General features: G+C 47.7%; 1 protein-coding gene and 1 pseudogene across 2 annotated transcripts; one reads left to right on the top strand and one right to left on the bottom strand.

Moving 5' to 3' along the window:
- The first annotated feature begins 7,664 nt into the window (after positions 1 to 7,664).
- Positions 7,665 to 10,206, top strand: LOC136449937 (uncharacterized; annotated as a pseudogene).
- A 65-nt stretch (positions 10,207 to 10,271) lies between these two features.
- Positions 10,272 to 14,467, bottom strand: LOC136449923 (protein MLO-like). Of its 2 annotated transcripts, none has more exons than XM_066450155.1 (13): positions 14,194 to 14,467; positions 13,991 to 14,048; positions 13,199 to 13,461; positions 12,970 to 13,086; positions 12,571 to 12,631; positions 12,390 to 12,475; positions 12,229 to 12,303; positions 12,030 to 12,118; positions 11,740 to 11,789; positions 11,590 to 11,630; positions 11,211 to 11,420; positions 10,951 to 11,079; positions 10,272 to 10,820 (listed from the first exon to the last, which is right to left on the bottom strand). In XM_066450155.1, the coding sequence occupies exons 1-13, from the start codon at positions 14,314 to 14,316 to the stop codon at positions 10,419 to 10,421; spliced, it is 1,704 nt and encodes a 567-aa protein (XP_066306252.1). In that variant the 5' UTR covers positions 14,317 to 14,467; the 3' UTR covers positions 10,272 to 10,418. The 2 variants fall into 2 exon arrangements, with proteins under 2 accessions (XP_066306252.1, XP_066306256.1); XM_066450159.1 differs by having other exon boundaries at positions 13,199 to 13,434.
- Between the last annotated feature and the right edge of the window lie 399 nt (positions 14,468 to 14,866).

Raw genomic sequence — 14,866 nt, 5'->3', positions numbered from 1 at the left:
GCTAAGCACACAAAAGATACATGTCCATGTCCGATACAAATAGAGTCAAATAGGTAGCATTATTACATAAATTAGAGTTTTGAGCGACTCTCAAACTCTCTACCTAACAAAGACTACTCTCAACGGATATGACATGAAGCTCCAGCTGCAAACACATGACGTCACAAAGTTGTTGATCCCTCTAATTTTCTCCCCCTTTGGCATAAAGCACCAAAAAGAGAAGAAAAAAAGAAAGACCAACAAACTCACTCCTCTTCTTGGATGCCCTCCCAACCAACATCATCACCTCCAGCAACCCTGCTACCTTCTGCAGTAGTCCCGACGTCGCCATCATCATCATCCTCATCGTCAGAATCAATACGGGCATGACCCTGTCGGTGAGTGGTGGCGGTGAAGTGGCTAGAACGTCTCACCCCCTGTCTCTGAGAATACTCAGCCAGGGTCTCCTGCCAGCCCATGTCACGTCCCTGCTCCTCCTCCTCCTCATCATCATCATCTGAGTCTATGTCTAAAAAACTAGGAAGGTGAAGGGTCGAGATGGCGGACTAGAGGGGGGGTGAATAGTCTTTTCTAAAATTAATTATGTCGGCTAACCGATACAAATGCAGAATTAAAACTATCGGTCTAGTCAAGACTATACCCCACTATATATGTTCACTAGCATCTTGCAAAGATAACAATTATGCAACAAAGGTGCTGGGCTAGTTAGAGCTCTCCTAAACAATTCTAGGAGCAAGGTTACACAAACCTATGTCACTAATACTTTAAGCAACAAGGGAGCTCCTACATATGCTAGTAAGCAAAAGCACAAAGCTAACTAAGCTTACTAGCAATGCTCAATAACAAGGCAACCAATGCCTAATTAGAGAGCGCAAATACTTAGCTACACAAACTAAGCAATGTGACTAACAAGGTTACTAAAACCAAATTAGCCACGCAAGGGAGCTACTTCTATGCTACACAAGCAAGAAGGTAATTAGCAAGCTACACAAGCTATCTAATTATAAAAGCAACAACACAAGCGTAATGTATATGAAAGTAAACGCAAGCTTGTGTAACGGAGATGCAAACCAACGGGAAGAACAAGGTTGACACGATGATTTTTCTCCCGAGGTTCACGTGTTTGCCAACACGCTAGTCCCCATTGTGTCGACCGCTCACTTGGTGGTTCGACGGCTAATTGGCATCACTCGCCAAGCCTGCACGTCGGGCGCCGTAAGAACCTACCCCTTGAGTGAGGGTAGCTCAATAACACGCTTTACTAATGTTGCTCTTCGCGACTCCCGCGGGGCGAGCACAAGTGCCCCTCACAAGCACTTCTCCGGAGCGCCGCACAAGCTTCTTGCGCGCTTCGACGGAGACCACCACCAAGCCGTCTAGGAGGTGGCAACCTCCAAGAGTAACAAGCACCACCGGCTTGCAACTCGATCACCTAGTGCCACTCGATGCAACCTCACGATGCAATCGCACTAGAATCGCTCACTCACACAATCGAATGATCACTATCAAGTATATATGTGATGGAGGGCTCCCAAGCACTCACAAGCATGGACACTAAGTCCCTTGAGGTGCTCCATACCAGCCATGGCCGAGGGCCACTTCTATTTATAGCCCCAAGGGCTAAACTAGCCGTTACCCCTTCACTGGGCAACGATCGGGCCGACCGGACGCTCCGGTTGTGTTGACCGGATGCTGGACCTCAGCGTCCGGTCGCCCACAGATGGCCACATGTCCCAGTTCCAACGGTCACTTGACCTGACCGGACACAGCAGCTTCAACTGACCGGACGCTGAACCCCCAGCGTCTGGTCATTTCCAGTAAGGTACCGACCTCGACCGGACGCGTCCGGTCACACTTGATCGGACGCAGCCAGCGTCCGGTCACACTCCAGCTTCAGCGTCATCATACATCAGCCTGATCGGACGCAGCCTACCAGCGTCCGGTGCATTCAGATCCAGCGTCCGGTCAGTTGACCGACGCCAGCATCTTCGCGACTAACTCGTTCTTACTTCTAACTTCTTCATCCTTGCTCCAAAGAGCCAACCACCAAGAATTTGCATCCGGCGCAATAGAAAATAGGCATACCATTTTCCCGAAAGCGAGGGACCCAAAACCCATCTCACCCCTATAAACACCACCTCCTTTGTAAATGTGCCAACACCACCAAGTGTACACCATCATGTGTATGTGTGTTAGCATTTTCACAATCATTTCCCAAAGGATGTTAGCCACTCAACTTGCCACGCCACTCGATCCTAGCGACAATGCAAAGTTAGATCACTCGAGTGGCACTAGATGACCGATATGCAAACAAGTTTGCCCCTCTTGATAGTACGGCCATCTATCCTAAACCCGGTCATAAACTTCTCTACACACCTATGACCGGTGGAATGAAATGCCCTAGGTTATACCTTTGCCTTGCGCATTCCATTCCATCTCCTTCAATGTCGATGCAACACATGCACCAACACGATCAACAATGATATGATCCACTTCATATCATCACATGATCATATTGGTTCATCGATCTTGACTCTACTTGCTCTTCACCATTGCCATCGTCCATCGGCGCCAAGTCTTGCTTAAGCTTCACCGCCATGCGGTCCATCACTCCAAAGCCTTCGACTTTCCCTTCACGCTTGCAACCGGTCCATCAAGCCAAGTCTTGTCTTAATCTTCTCCACCTTGATCACATGACTCAATGTCATGTCTCATGTGCATTTAAGCTCCTTCATCATCACATGTGTGAGCTTTGCAACATCTCCAAGCCATTTTCACCTTCATGGCATATGTTGCTCATACACATGTACCTGTGGACTAATCACCTATGTATCTCACATAAACACAATTAGTCCACCTAGGTTATTACTCAATTATCAAAACCAACAAGGACCTTTCAGAAGGTCATACTATGGAGGGGGTGGTGGTGGTGGAAGTGGTGGAAGGTGATCTCCACGCAGCTCTCGCTGCTCCAGCTGTGTCTCATAGGCTTGCTCAGCTGCATAGGTGCATTTGATAAATATTGCCTTGAGCCACTTTCCAAATTTCTTCATCTTGTTGTCCTTGCGAGACCTAGAGCGAGAGGACTCGAGAATGTCCTCATGAGCATAGGAGACTCCCGCGGCCTGGCTAGCTGCTGCAGGCTGGGTCTTCTCAATCTTGTAGATGGTGTGCATCCTGTCTTTTGGAAAGCTAATCCATGTGACCCTCTCAATCAAGAACATAAGGTAAGGAGCATAGGGTAGCCCTTTCCTCCCATCCTCCATAACAAGCCTCAGCTCATGCCAAATAAACTAAGGGATATTGAACTTATCCCCTCTTGGAGCAAAGCGAGCTAGCACATTCCTCACATATCCCTTTATGTTCGAGGCTGCTCCATCCTTGGGATTGATAGTGTTCCTAATGAGGTTGTTTAGGATGTAATAGTAACTATGCAGCCCACTCCATTTGCCATCAGCATCCCTACTGTCTCTCCACATGTATCTAATGTCACGGATCTCTGCTCTGGGCTCATCATGAATATGAGTGTAAGTCCGATGCTCTTCCCCAAAACCCAGAATCCGACTGAAGGTGACAAAATCAACACGGTAGTGTCGACCATCCGTCATCCAATATATCTCATCAGTGGACTAATCATAGAAGTAGGTGCCGTGGAACTGTGCAAGTACCTCTTCATTCCAGTTATATGGGAAACCCATGATATTGGAGAGCTCAAAGCGGTCACAGACCTTGATCACCTTGTTAAACTCAGGCTCCTCCTTTTTCTGTATCTCATCCTAGTCAACATACTACATCTTCCTTATCTTGGTCTTCCTCGCACCAAGGATAGCAGTGGCATAGAAGTTGGAATGAAACTCATTCCAAAACTTGTAGTCGATGCCCAAATCCTTGCGCACTGCATAGGGATTTACCTGTCTCGCCTCTTCGACCAACTTCCAACTCTTGAAATAGTCGATGACTAGACGCTGACGCGAGTCATCTGGTACTTTCATAAGCATCTCCCCATCAACCTCTCTGATGTAGGATCTGTCAAACTCGATCAAGTGAAGGGGAGTGTTTGGACATGCATCCATAGTGCGGCCAGTCATCTCCAACCATTCCTTATCTTCGATGTACTGCTCACACCTCCCCCTGTCACCATGACCCCTCAGAGCTATACCACTGCTAGCTGCTGCTAATCTTCCACGACCATGGCGAGGGGGATCCTTGTCTCTTGACTCAACCATCTTCCTCTTTCCTCTACGGTCATCATCTTCGTGCTCCATCTATGCATTATAATTAAACTAGATAAGGAACTGTATGAATGGGAGACAGAAAAACACCTATAAAATAGTCTTGATAAGAAAAATGATTTAGATCATGAACTTGGGAGACCACTTCGGCAGTGCCGCTTAGGCAGTGCGGCACTGCTGCACCCTGAGAGCGGCACTGCCGCACTCGGCATCTCCACGAGCTCATGACCTCCTCCTTCTTTCTTACCAAATCCATTCTTCAAATGTTTTCCCACATTATCACACGATCTCATAGCTCATAGTTCAAGATAAAACACATGATGTCATGCAATGAATGGGAGTAGCAATAATAATTTGAGTGGGAGAGAGCATGTGGTGAGCAAATTCAATCAATACATCGAGTCATCTTGTGGAAAGTCACAGCCAGGTGCAGATTCAAGCTGCAGGGTGCGGCACTACCGCACCTAAGTACGGCACTGCCGCATATGCTGTGCGCCCCTCACTAATGAATCAGCATATTGATTCAATTTGTCCATCAAATCTCCCTCCGACTCGATCATACTACCACTAAGAACCTGAATCCATCACAAATAACCTCACATTGCATAGATCGAGTTGGATTAGGGTTATACCTTCTTAAATGAGGATTGGAGAGGGAAGAAGAGGAACTGCTCGGGCTAAGAGCAGTAGCAGTCACCGGTGGCGTTGGAAGATGGTCGGCAACCACCACGGCATTGCTAGAGACTGGCAGCACGCGGCCAGGCGATGGCGACGCGCGGGCATGAGAGGAAGAGAAGGTGCGTGCGTTGATGTCAGTTGAGAATGAGGGAGAGAGGGAGTTATCGTGGGCCTAGGTAAAGAGATAAGGTAGATAGGCCCCTCAATAAAACCGTTGTGGGCCGAATCTTAATAGAGATTCGAAGTGCGGCACTACCACACCCCTAGCCCGGCACTGCCGTGCTCTCCAAAACAGTGGGAGTTAGCTACTATCTAAGAGACTCACTCTACATACGATATGGACACATATCACTTATATATCATGACCAGCAACAGATGAACAATACAGACCAAGACCATGATACATAGGTTGCCTTTTCTAAACCATTTTGAAGCACAATGTAAAATTTCGTAACTCTTTTGCCTAGATACTAGTTGATCAATCAGAGGCATGCTAAATTTCAAATCATGTTACGAGAATCAAGTATATTTAGCACACTACACAAAGCACAAAACCTTGACTCATCAAGAGGCTTAGTGAAGATATCGGCTAGTTGTTTTCCGGTGCTCACATAGCGAATTTCGATATCTCCTTTGGCTTCGTGGTCTCTCAAGAAATGATGTTGGATGTCTATGTGCTTAGTTCTTGAGTGGCTTACAGGATTGTTGGCTAACTTTATGGCACTTTCGTTGTCACACAAGAGTAAGATTTTAGTGAAGTAACATCCGAAATCTTGAAGGGTTTGCCTCATCCAAAGTAATCGAGCATAACATGCACTGGCTGCAACATACTCAGCCTCGGCGGTGAAAAGAGCTACATAATTTTGCTTCTTAGAACTCCAAGACACTAGGGACCCTCCAAGGAATTGACTTGTCCTGAGGTGTTTTTTATCTACTTTGCAACCGACGTAATCGAAATATGAATACCCAAGTAGATCAAACTTAGAGCCCTTAGGATACCACAAGCCAAGGTTATGAGTGTGTACTAAATATATCAAGATTCTCTTAATGGCCACTAAGTGACACTCTTTTGGGTTAGCTTGAAATCTAGCACACATGCACACACTAAGCATAATATCAGGCCTACATGCGCATAAATAAAGTAGAGAGCCGATCATGGAGCAATATACCTTAGTATCCATGACTTTCCCTTCTTTATTAAGATCTAGATGTCCATTGGTTGGCATGGGAGTTTTGATAGGCTTGGCATTCACCATGTCAAACTTCTTGAGCATATCATGGGTGTACTTCATTTAGCTAATGAAAGTTTCATCCTTCGCTTGCTTGATTTGAAATCCAAGGAAGAACTTTGATTCACCCATCATGGATATCTCAAATCTCTTGGTCATGATCCTACTAAATTCCTCACAAAAAGAATGATTAGTACTACCAAATATTATATCATCGACATATATTTGGCACATAATATATCTTTACCAACTTTGTGAGTGAAAAGGGTAGGATCGGCTTTGCCTATTTCAAAGCCTTGTTTAAACAAGAATTCCTTAAGGCATTCATACCATGCTCTTGGTGCTTGCTTAAGCCCATAGAGCGCCTTTTGGAGTTTGTAGACATGGTTGGAAAACTTGTGATCTTCAAAGCCCGGTGGTTGCTCAACTAGATAAGTTCTTGAATAGGGCCGTTGAGAAATGCACTCTTCAAATTCATTTGATATAGCTTGAAGTTGTGATGAGCGGCATAGGCTTGAAGCATTCGAATTGCTTCAAGTCTTGCCACCGGTGCATACGTTTATTCAAAGTCCAAGCCCTCTACTTGAGTGAAACTTTGAGCAACCAACCTTGCCTTGTTTCTTGTCACAACTCCATTCTCATCTTGCTTGTTGCGGAAGACCCACCGATGCCAACGACATTGGTATTGGGTCATTCCACCAAGTCCGTACTTGGTTTATTTTGAAGTTGTTTAGCTCTTCTTGCATGGCCATCACCCAATCTGGGTCTCTAAGTGCTTGTTCTACCTTAAGAGGCTCCAAAGAGGAAACAAACGAGTAAAATTGACAAAAATTTGCTAAATATGAATGAGTTGTTACCTCTTTTCAAAGACTCCTAAGGATGTTGTCAACGGGATGATCTCATTATATGGTTTGCCTTAGCCTTAGATGCTCAATAGCCTCTTGTTCATCTCCTAGATCTTCATCATCATCTTGCTCAAATATGGGTTGTAGGTTTTGTCCTCGAGCTGGAGTCGAATCAGCTGCTGCTGACTATGTAGGTGCGGCACTGCCACCCTCAAGTACGCCACCGCCGCATCCACTCGGCCTCCCAACGTCCGGTCACCACGCCACCTGCGCTCGGCAACTGCGTCGCTTTAGGCCACGTCGCCCGCCCTGTTCGGCTTCTGCCTCCCTTCGCTGCCCGTACCCGACGGCCACGCCGCGCCGCCCCACCCCGCCGCAGCCAACGGCGGCCATGCCCAGCCGCCGCACTCGCTCCGGGCTATGCGGAGGTGCCTTTGGAAAAGAGGAGAGAGAAACACATGGGGAAGCAATGAACGGATGAGATTATTTTTGTATTTTTATTTGCCTCCCACTTGCATGAACCAGGTCCGTCCAATGGCCCCACGTACAAGATGGTCATAGATAAAATGTGCAATTAACATATTATCATTTTATTAAACACTAATAGTGGTCATTTATCATTCACATGTCAGAACTGTAAAACGGTTATAAAAAAAAAACCGTAAAACGGTCGCCGTTGTTTTCCTTAAAAAACTTGGTGGGAGGATCTGCATCCGACCCAAACCGGCTGCATCAAGCTCCACCAGTGGAGACAGGCCCGCCGGCGGCCGCGAACGCGCGACTACACCACCGCGGTTTCCACCTCAGGGCGCCTGCCCGTAACCTACCCAAGCGCGGCCCCGCCATGCGCGCGGAGGCCACCCAGATCAGCGCCTTAACCGCCGGGGCCGCGCACCTGCTCTGCTTTGCGGGCCTCGCTGCCGCCCACGCCCTCGCTGGCCGCGGCGCGCTCGTCTCCGACCCCGTGCTCGCCCTCCGCCTTCTCGTGGTATTTTCACTCACCTCGCCGCCGCGGGCCGGTGTAAACGTATCCCCCCCCCCCCCCCCCCCCCCCCCCCCCCCCCCCCCGCCCCCTCTCTCTTCCGATCCGAACTGAGCATTTTTCTCCTTCACTTAGGTCTGTGAAGCGCCCATAGTCATCGCAGTGTTCAGCTACCTCCGGCGTGATGCCAAAAGCTGCTCGGTATGGCGCGCTTGCAACCTGTTCGATCAATTGTCGCTTTAAATTTTTGGGTCAGCAATGGGGTCATCGGGTTCTCCTTACTTTCAGTTTTTCAAGGCTGTTGCGAGAGGATTGATCGGCTTGCCCGTGGGTTGGTTCTATACCTTGATTTGGATTGCATTCTTACTTTGATACATTGCTGTATGAATATGAAGCCCAAAACGAACAGCTCCATGCTGCAGATCTGAACCAGTAGTTAGTATTATCAGCCCGTTGGACTAACAGCAAAAGTGTTAGTTCGGTTTCATGGAACAAGAACAACAGTCAAACTGTTAGTTATGAGTTATCTAGGATCTGTTTATTTTCCTCGTTTCATTTCTTTGATCTTACTACACATCTTTTCCTCACCCGTGCCAGGTGCGTTCCTTAATGCATTTGGAGCAATCGTTCTTGGTGCACCTGTTGGAATCAAGTAAGTTAGATTCAGAAAGGATTTAGCCTGACTTTTACTTGATGAGTAGGAATCATGACTAGGATTGGTGTCTGTAGTGCTCTGCTCTTTATTCTATCTTGCATCTGATTTTAGTAAAGTAAACCATGATATTTCAATTTACAGGTACTAACAGTTCTTTATTTGACTGAATTATGCATTTGCAGATACTGGATAGCTACTATTTATTGGTCGCTTGTCATGTCCCTGTTCACGGTAAGTGCCATTTTCGTTGATTTTCTGGTACAAAACTGAGCAACTGAGCACTTGACACTCGAGTACAACGAGACGAGACTGGCAACAGCCAGTACTGTCTTGTGCTGATAATCCTGTACTTAGTATTTACTGCATCACTTCAGCAATTGAGGCAGGTGAGACTAATTTTATTATCTTTCAGTTTGTTCCAGCAGCATGTGTCTTTGGAGCATCCAAGATTGATTGGCAGAATGTGCTTTCTCACTCCATGTATGTTCCGGACTCGTAAACTTTTGAACGTAGAGGTTCATCCAGTGGACATATTTCTTTTTGTATTTTACAGCAACTGTGGCATGATATCTCACTGTGTCTTTGTACATGTCAGTTATTTCACGCCAACTGATGTTGAGAACTACATGATCTCTGCCACCTTGTCATGGAGCTGTGCTAGGAGCATGGCTCGGTGCTTGGCCTATGCCCCTTGATTGGGAGAGACCCTGGCAGGTAGACATACCATCTTTGAATCTCAAGCAGTATGTTGCCAATTTCTAGGCATGGGAAAGCTGGATCATATGGATATGTTTGTGCACACTTGGTGGTTAACATGACACTAAATAGCTCTATGGAACATACTTATGTTTGTGGTCTAACTGGGGTGAACATATGTGGATCACAGACATGGCCAGACATTAAAATAGGAGAAGTACCTGCCACAATTCGTTTATTCCCATGGGAGTTGGGTGATTTATGATCCTCATTTCTGACTGAATTTTTCGAGAGCTACAAGGCCACCACATGAAATTCATTGGTTTGCCTGACGTTCTGTTGAGTGTTTTTGCTTTTGAAACTCTCAATATCCTGATGCCCCTTTTATCCCATCTCATATGCTTAATGATAGATCTTACCTTCAAGTGTCACATTAATGATGATTCCTTTGCTGGGCCTTATGACTGATTACTATTATTCTGTTTCTTTGATCTTCCGTAGGAATGGCCAATCTGTGTCACTTACGGTGCACTTGCTGGGTGTATGGTTGGAATGGTGGTGTCATTGGTCCTAATGACTGTTCACAAGAGAAGGGTTCGTGCAAAAGTTGACTAGCCTGTGGATGATGAGTGCACCAGTGATTTTTTTCCTCTCCATTTTTTCCTGGTTAGATATGAGCATTGACTAATCCATGAGTCCTGTAGTGTCCAACTGTTCTTCCCACAAAGCAATGTATTTGCTGATAACCTTTCTTGTTAGTGTGAGTACAGAGTACAGACTGCTTTCAATAGCTTCATCCAGGTTCACTGTTGTTTTCTTCTTTTGAAGCCTTTTTGCAGCTGACATTGTTTTCTTGAATGTAATGAGAATGATTGCAGTTCAGTTTTTTTCCACAGGTAAGAGGGAGGTTTATTATCATTGTGAGAAGCTCGTTTGCACGTTTGTTCAGAGGGGTTATGTTGCACAAAGTTACCCACTTTATTGCGTATTCTATTTTATGATGAATAAACGAAACTTCCCTAAAATGTCATTATGTTGTTCATCTATGTTTTCCCTATACAAAATTAAATACAAAACATGCTGCACAAAATTCGTTCAGAATCACCGCATGCTAAACGAAAAATCGGCATCAGCGATGTCGATGTCGATGGCGGTGGACGAGGCGGCCCTCTTCCTCTCCGGGTCGAGCCTGTGCAGCCGCTGCTGGTCGGGCACCGGGTACATGTCCCCGAGCTCCTGCCCCCGACCCCGCCCCGGAGACGACGGGGCGCTCTGCGGCTCCTCCGACCGGCCCTTGTACTTGTGGAGCAGGTGCACCGGCGAGTTGCCCCGGCTCGGCGACGTCGCGCGGCTGTGGCTCGGCGTCGTGTCGGCGCTCATCAGCCCGTCGAGGTAGCCTCCCGCCTCCCGCTGCTTCACCTTGTCCTTGGCCGCCTTGCGCCACTTCATCACCGCCTTGGCCGTCTGCTCCTCGAAGATGGTCTTCTTCATGTGAGACCCCATCTGCAAACGCGAGGTTGGGTTTGGGCGACGTCACCCCATTGTCCATGCATGGAGGTTTTTCTTTCAACGAAACGAGTTCATGGAAGTTTTCTTTTTCTTCTTCATATATATGGTTCTCTTTAGTACGTACCTGTGTGACGAGCGCGTAGAGCGGGAAGGTGATGTAGCTGCAGAGGAACTGAAGAGCCACTCCCACTACAACTTTCATGATGGTCAGGCCCATCCGCTCGTGGTAGCATTTCTTCAAGTCTGGGGTGAGCTGTGCGTGCAACAGCCAAAAGGAGTTGTTAGACAGTTAGCCTCTGCTCATTCTGCTGCAGTGACTGGATGAACAAAACACTCGAGGATCTTTAAACAAAGGAAAGGAAAGGCAAGGCAAGGCAACCCTACCAGTGTCCAAACGAAATGCGCCATCTGGAAGGCGTTCTGGAAGAGCGTGAGGTGGATGAGGAAGAGGACCCAGCCAGGGCGGTTGAACCAGAAGAACCTGTCACTTGGCTCCACCGCAGGCGCCCCCTTGATCACCGTCGCCTTGTCCCGTATCTCGTTGGCCATCTCCATGATGACAACCTCCAGCTTGGTCCCAACCAACAAGAGTATCTGAAACAGCGACGTCTTCGCTTATATACTGTACGTAGTATATTCCAAGGCAGTTCGAGTTGGCTCTTTGTATATTTTTTGGAATGACCAAGTGGCTCTTTGTTGCTCCAACTGAAAGGGAGGGAATTTGCTCTAAAAAAACAACAACGGAGAGGGGGTCAACACTTACAACGAGCGGGACAAAAGAGATCCAGATAAGCGTGTTGATTCCTGCGCATATGACAAGAGGTTTTAAATTTGCAGAATGATGGTGGTTATTACAAGACCAGATCAAAGCCTGTGGTTTGAACATAACAACTATGATTAGGATGACAAGTACCGTCGATATCGAGGAAGAGTATGAAGATGGCGACGAACCACAGCGGGAGACTGCACATAGAGGAAGCCAGCCAAATGTCAAGGTCACCCAAGGACGAACATCATAACATGCAGAAGCAGAACCCTACACGAATTAGGTAGTATTCCCTCGTTCTAAATTGTAAGTTCATTGCTTTGGCTTTTCTAAAAGTATAGTTATGTATCTAGACATACAAACTACTCTATGTAACTAAAAAAAGCCAAAACGACTTGTAATTTGGAACAGGGAGAATACCAAAGAGGCATGCATACCTGATGCCAACGACGACTTTGAAGTCGTCCTCCAAGGACCGCTTGATGTACTTCTGGAAATTGAACTTAGCGTTGGCAGACAGATGATACTGCAGACAAGGAAACATCACCATGTCAAAGAATAACTCTAACATCAAAAGCTTACAACACTAACAAATCACCACGTAGCAGCAGCTGCAATGGGGGAGATGTTCAGTACATTGATGAATCCTTGCCGCATGGTCAGGTAATCCACCTTGGTCACCGACGCGAAGAACTGCCTGAAGAATCCCACCTGCAGCGAAGAATATTCAGGTCAAACCTGCTGCAATGCAAGGAACTGACAATCCGGAGCTCAGGTGCGCGATCCATCGAACTCACAATCCATCTGACTCCGGGAGTGCTGGAGAGGCCCAGGTGCCGCTTCACGAACGATGTCTGGTGCGTGAATCGGAATCGCGAAGGATCTGCAATGAAAGAACCTCATCAGCTTCACTCTGCTCACACACGCATGCTTCAATCATCCGAGGAAGAGAAACACACAGATGGTTCTTCTTCTTACCGTTTGCGAATTGATATTCCACCGAATTGGTCTCCTCTTCCCATCTCTTCCATTTCCTCATCTGCACGCGAGAAGATGTGATTAGTATCTTCTAGCTGCAATATAAATGCCTATTTTTGACTGCAATGGAGTTAGATGGTTGATAAACATGCTTCCTTTTTTTGAACGAAAATGTCTGTCATAAATACTTGACACCGTTGATTTTTTATGGTCTAGCAATAAGTTTGACTTATCCGAAATATAGTCATAATATCTAATAAGTAGGAGTATGTGATTATGGAACTACTTCTAGAGAGAGAAGAAAAAAAATCAGATTTTGATTAAAGGGCAAGTATGTGTGACCAGATCGATGGGAGGGAGTAGCAATGAACATGGTTTACATGCTTGGCCTGTGCTTACTTTGAGACGCGCTAAAGCCATGGTGGCGACGCTGTAAGCGACATGGAACACGGCGAGCACAAAGATGAAGATGTGCAGCTGGTGGACGCCGTTCGTGGAGATGAGGGACACCTTTCCCTGCATGTGTGGAAACAAGAAGCGTTACTCATCTCATCTCATGGCTCCATCACCAAGCAGCTTAATTAGCTTGTTGCATGCGTTGCAATTGCAATGGTGACTGGGCCCTCACTTGTTTGGTACAGTAGTCGTCGCCCGTAGCCGCGCCGGCCAAGAACCGACGGTGGCCGTATTCTTCTCCAGGGTACGACGGGTACCAGAGGAGCCTCCGGCGGCTATCGCCGCCGTAGTCTTTCTGCGCCTTGCACGGCAGCATGATGCTGCCGGCCTTGGTGGGGATACATATCTTGGAGATGGGCGTCTGCCCCACGGCGAGGAGCAGCGAGATGAAGCCCATCAGCATCAACTCTGCACGCAACGCAACCAAACCATTTTCTTTTTTTAGGAAAAAAAAAAGAATCGGGTGCCGGCAGCCCGGCACAGGAACTAAACTAAGAACCTACTAAGGTTGTGTGTTCTGATTTTTTTTATCTGTTTGGCAGGGCTCCTGACTCCGGCTCTAGAGCCCTGCCAAACAGTTTAGTTGGAGGAGCTGTTTTGAGCATTTTTTTTATTAGTGGAAAAATGAGTAGTCGGAGCCGTTTTGGAGGAGCCACAAATTTCAGTTCCTTCAAAGAAGCCCATAGAGAGGAGCCCTCCCAAACACACTCTAAATTTTATTGCCATATAAGGCTAATACTAGTAGCATTATTGCACTACTCATATAAAAGGTCTTTGTTTATGCATGCGCAGGCAGGTACCATCTGAATTCTGTAAGTCGGATATGGAAAACTGGTAAGGAATGTATGTAACGAATTCTGGTGACGACCGACCATGACCATGAAGGCAATCATGCATGTTCCGCAACATGGCAATAATAGAGTGGTGTGGACTTTCTCTGTGGGTGATGATGGGAGCAGCTCACCTGCTTTGATCTTCTCCAGCGCCTCCCGCATGGCCTTCTTCTGCCTCGTGTGGAACCACTGCACGCATGCAAGGCGACAGGCAGCAGTCAGACACCCAAATCAAAGCTCAGCTCCTGCTCAAGCTCAACCTTAAGCACGCACGCATGCGAAATGAACGGGGTCGGTGGGTCGGCCAGCAGGCAGGGCACGATGATGTACGTACGTGGCCGAGCTTGTGGAGGCCTTGCTCCATGGCGACGGAGACGAGCACGATGACGGCGCACACAACCGCCACCGCCCACGTCGGCGTCGACGGCAGGTCCCGGCCGCCCCCGCCCCCCGCCATGCCCCGTCCCTAGCTTCTCCTGGAGCGAAGCGAAGCGAACCGACCAGCTAGCAGGCCGCGGAGGAGCTCCAGTAGCTGGCTGCTACTGGTGCCTGGTGCGCTCGCGCCAGGCACGCACGCACGTATCGTCTCTCGGTGGCGGGCAAGCGAGGACGAGGAGCGAGCGGCGGAACAAACGAGTGGGCGCTGCAGGCGGTGTTATCGGGGCGCGCGCCAGGGGGTGGGGCGGCCGAGTCAAAGCGCGTGACCGGCCGGCAACGTCCCGACAACAGAGTGAAATATTTGTATTTTGATTCCTTTTAAAAATATTTTTTTACAAAAAGATCTATGTCAAAACGTTTGCTGAAAATAGATAATTTTTAGGCGTCTTAGAACATGACGCCAATGTATGAGGGTGCGTCGACTGACACGACGCCGAGGTCTTGCCACGTCACGGACGACCCCGGTCGACGGCGACACGGTGGCGCATGGGGCCCACTATGTCGGCGTCGTGTTAGCCAATGCCACAGGCCTAAATTCGGCGCTGTGGGGAGTCACGCCGAGCTATTGC

The sequence above is a fragment of the Miscanthus floridulus genome, chromosome 1 (assembly GCF_019320115.1).
Source record: "Miscanthus floridulus cultivar M001 chromosome 1, ASM1932011v1, whole genome shotgun sequence".
NCBI lineage: Eukaryota > Viridiplantae > Streptophyta > Magnoliopsida > Poales > Poaceae > Miscanthus > Miscanthus floridulus.
The sequence above is the reverse complement of the archived record's forward strand: the minus strand, read 5'-3'. Positions and strand labels throughout refer to the sequence as shown.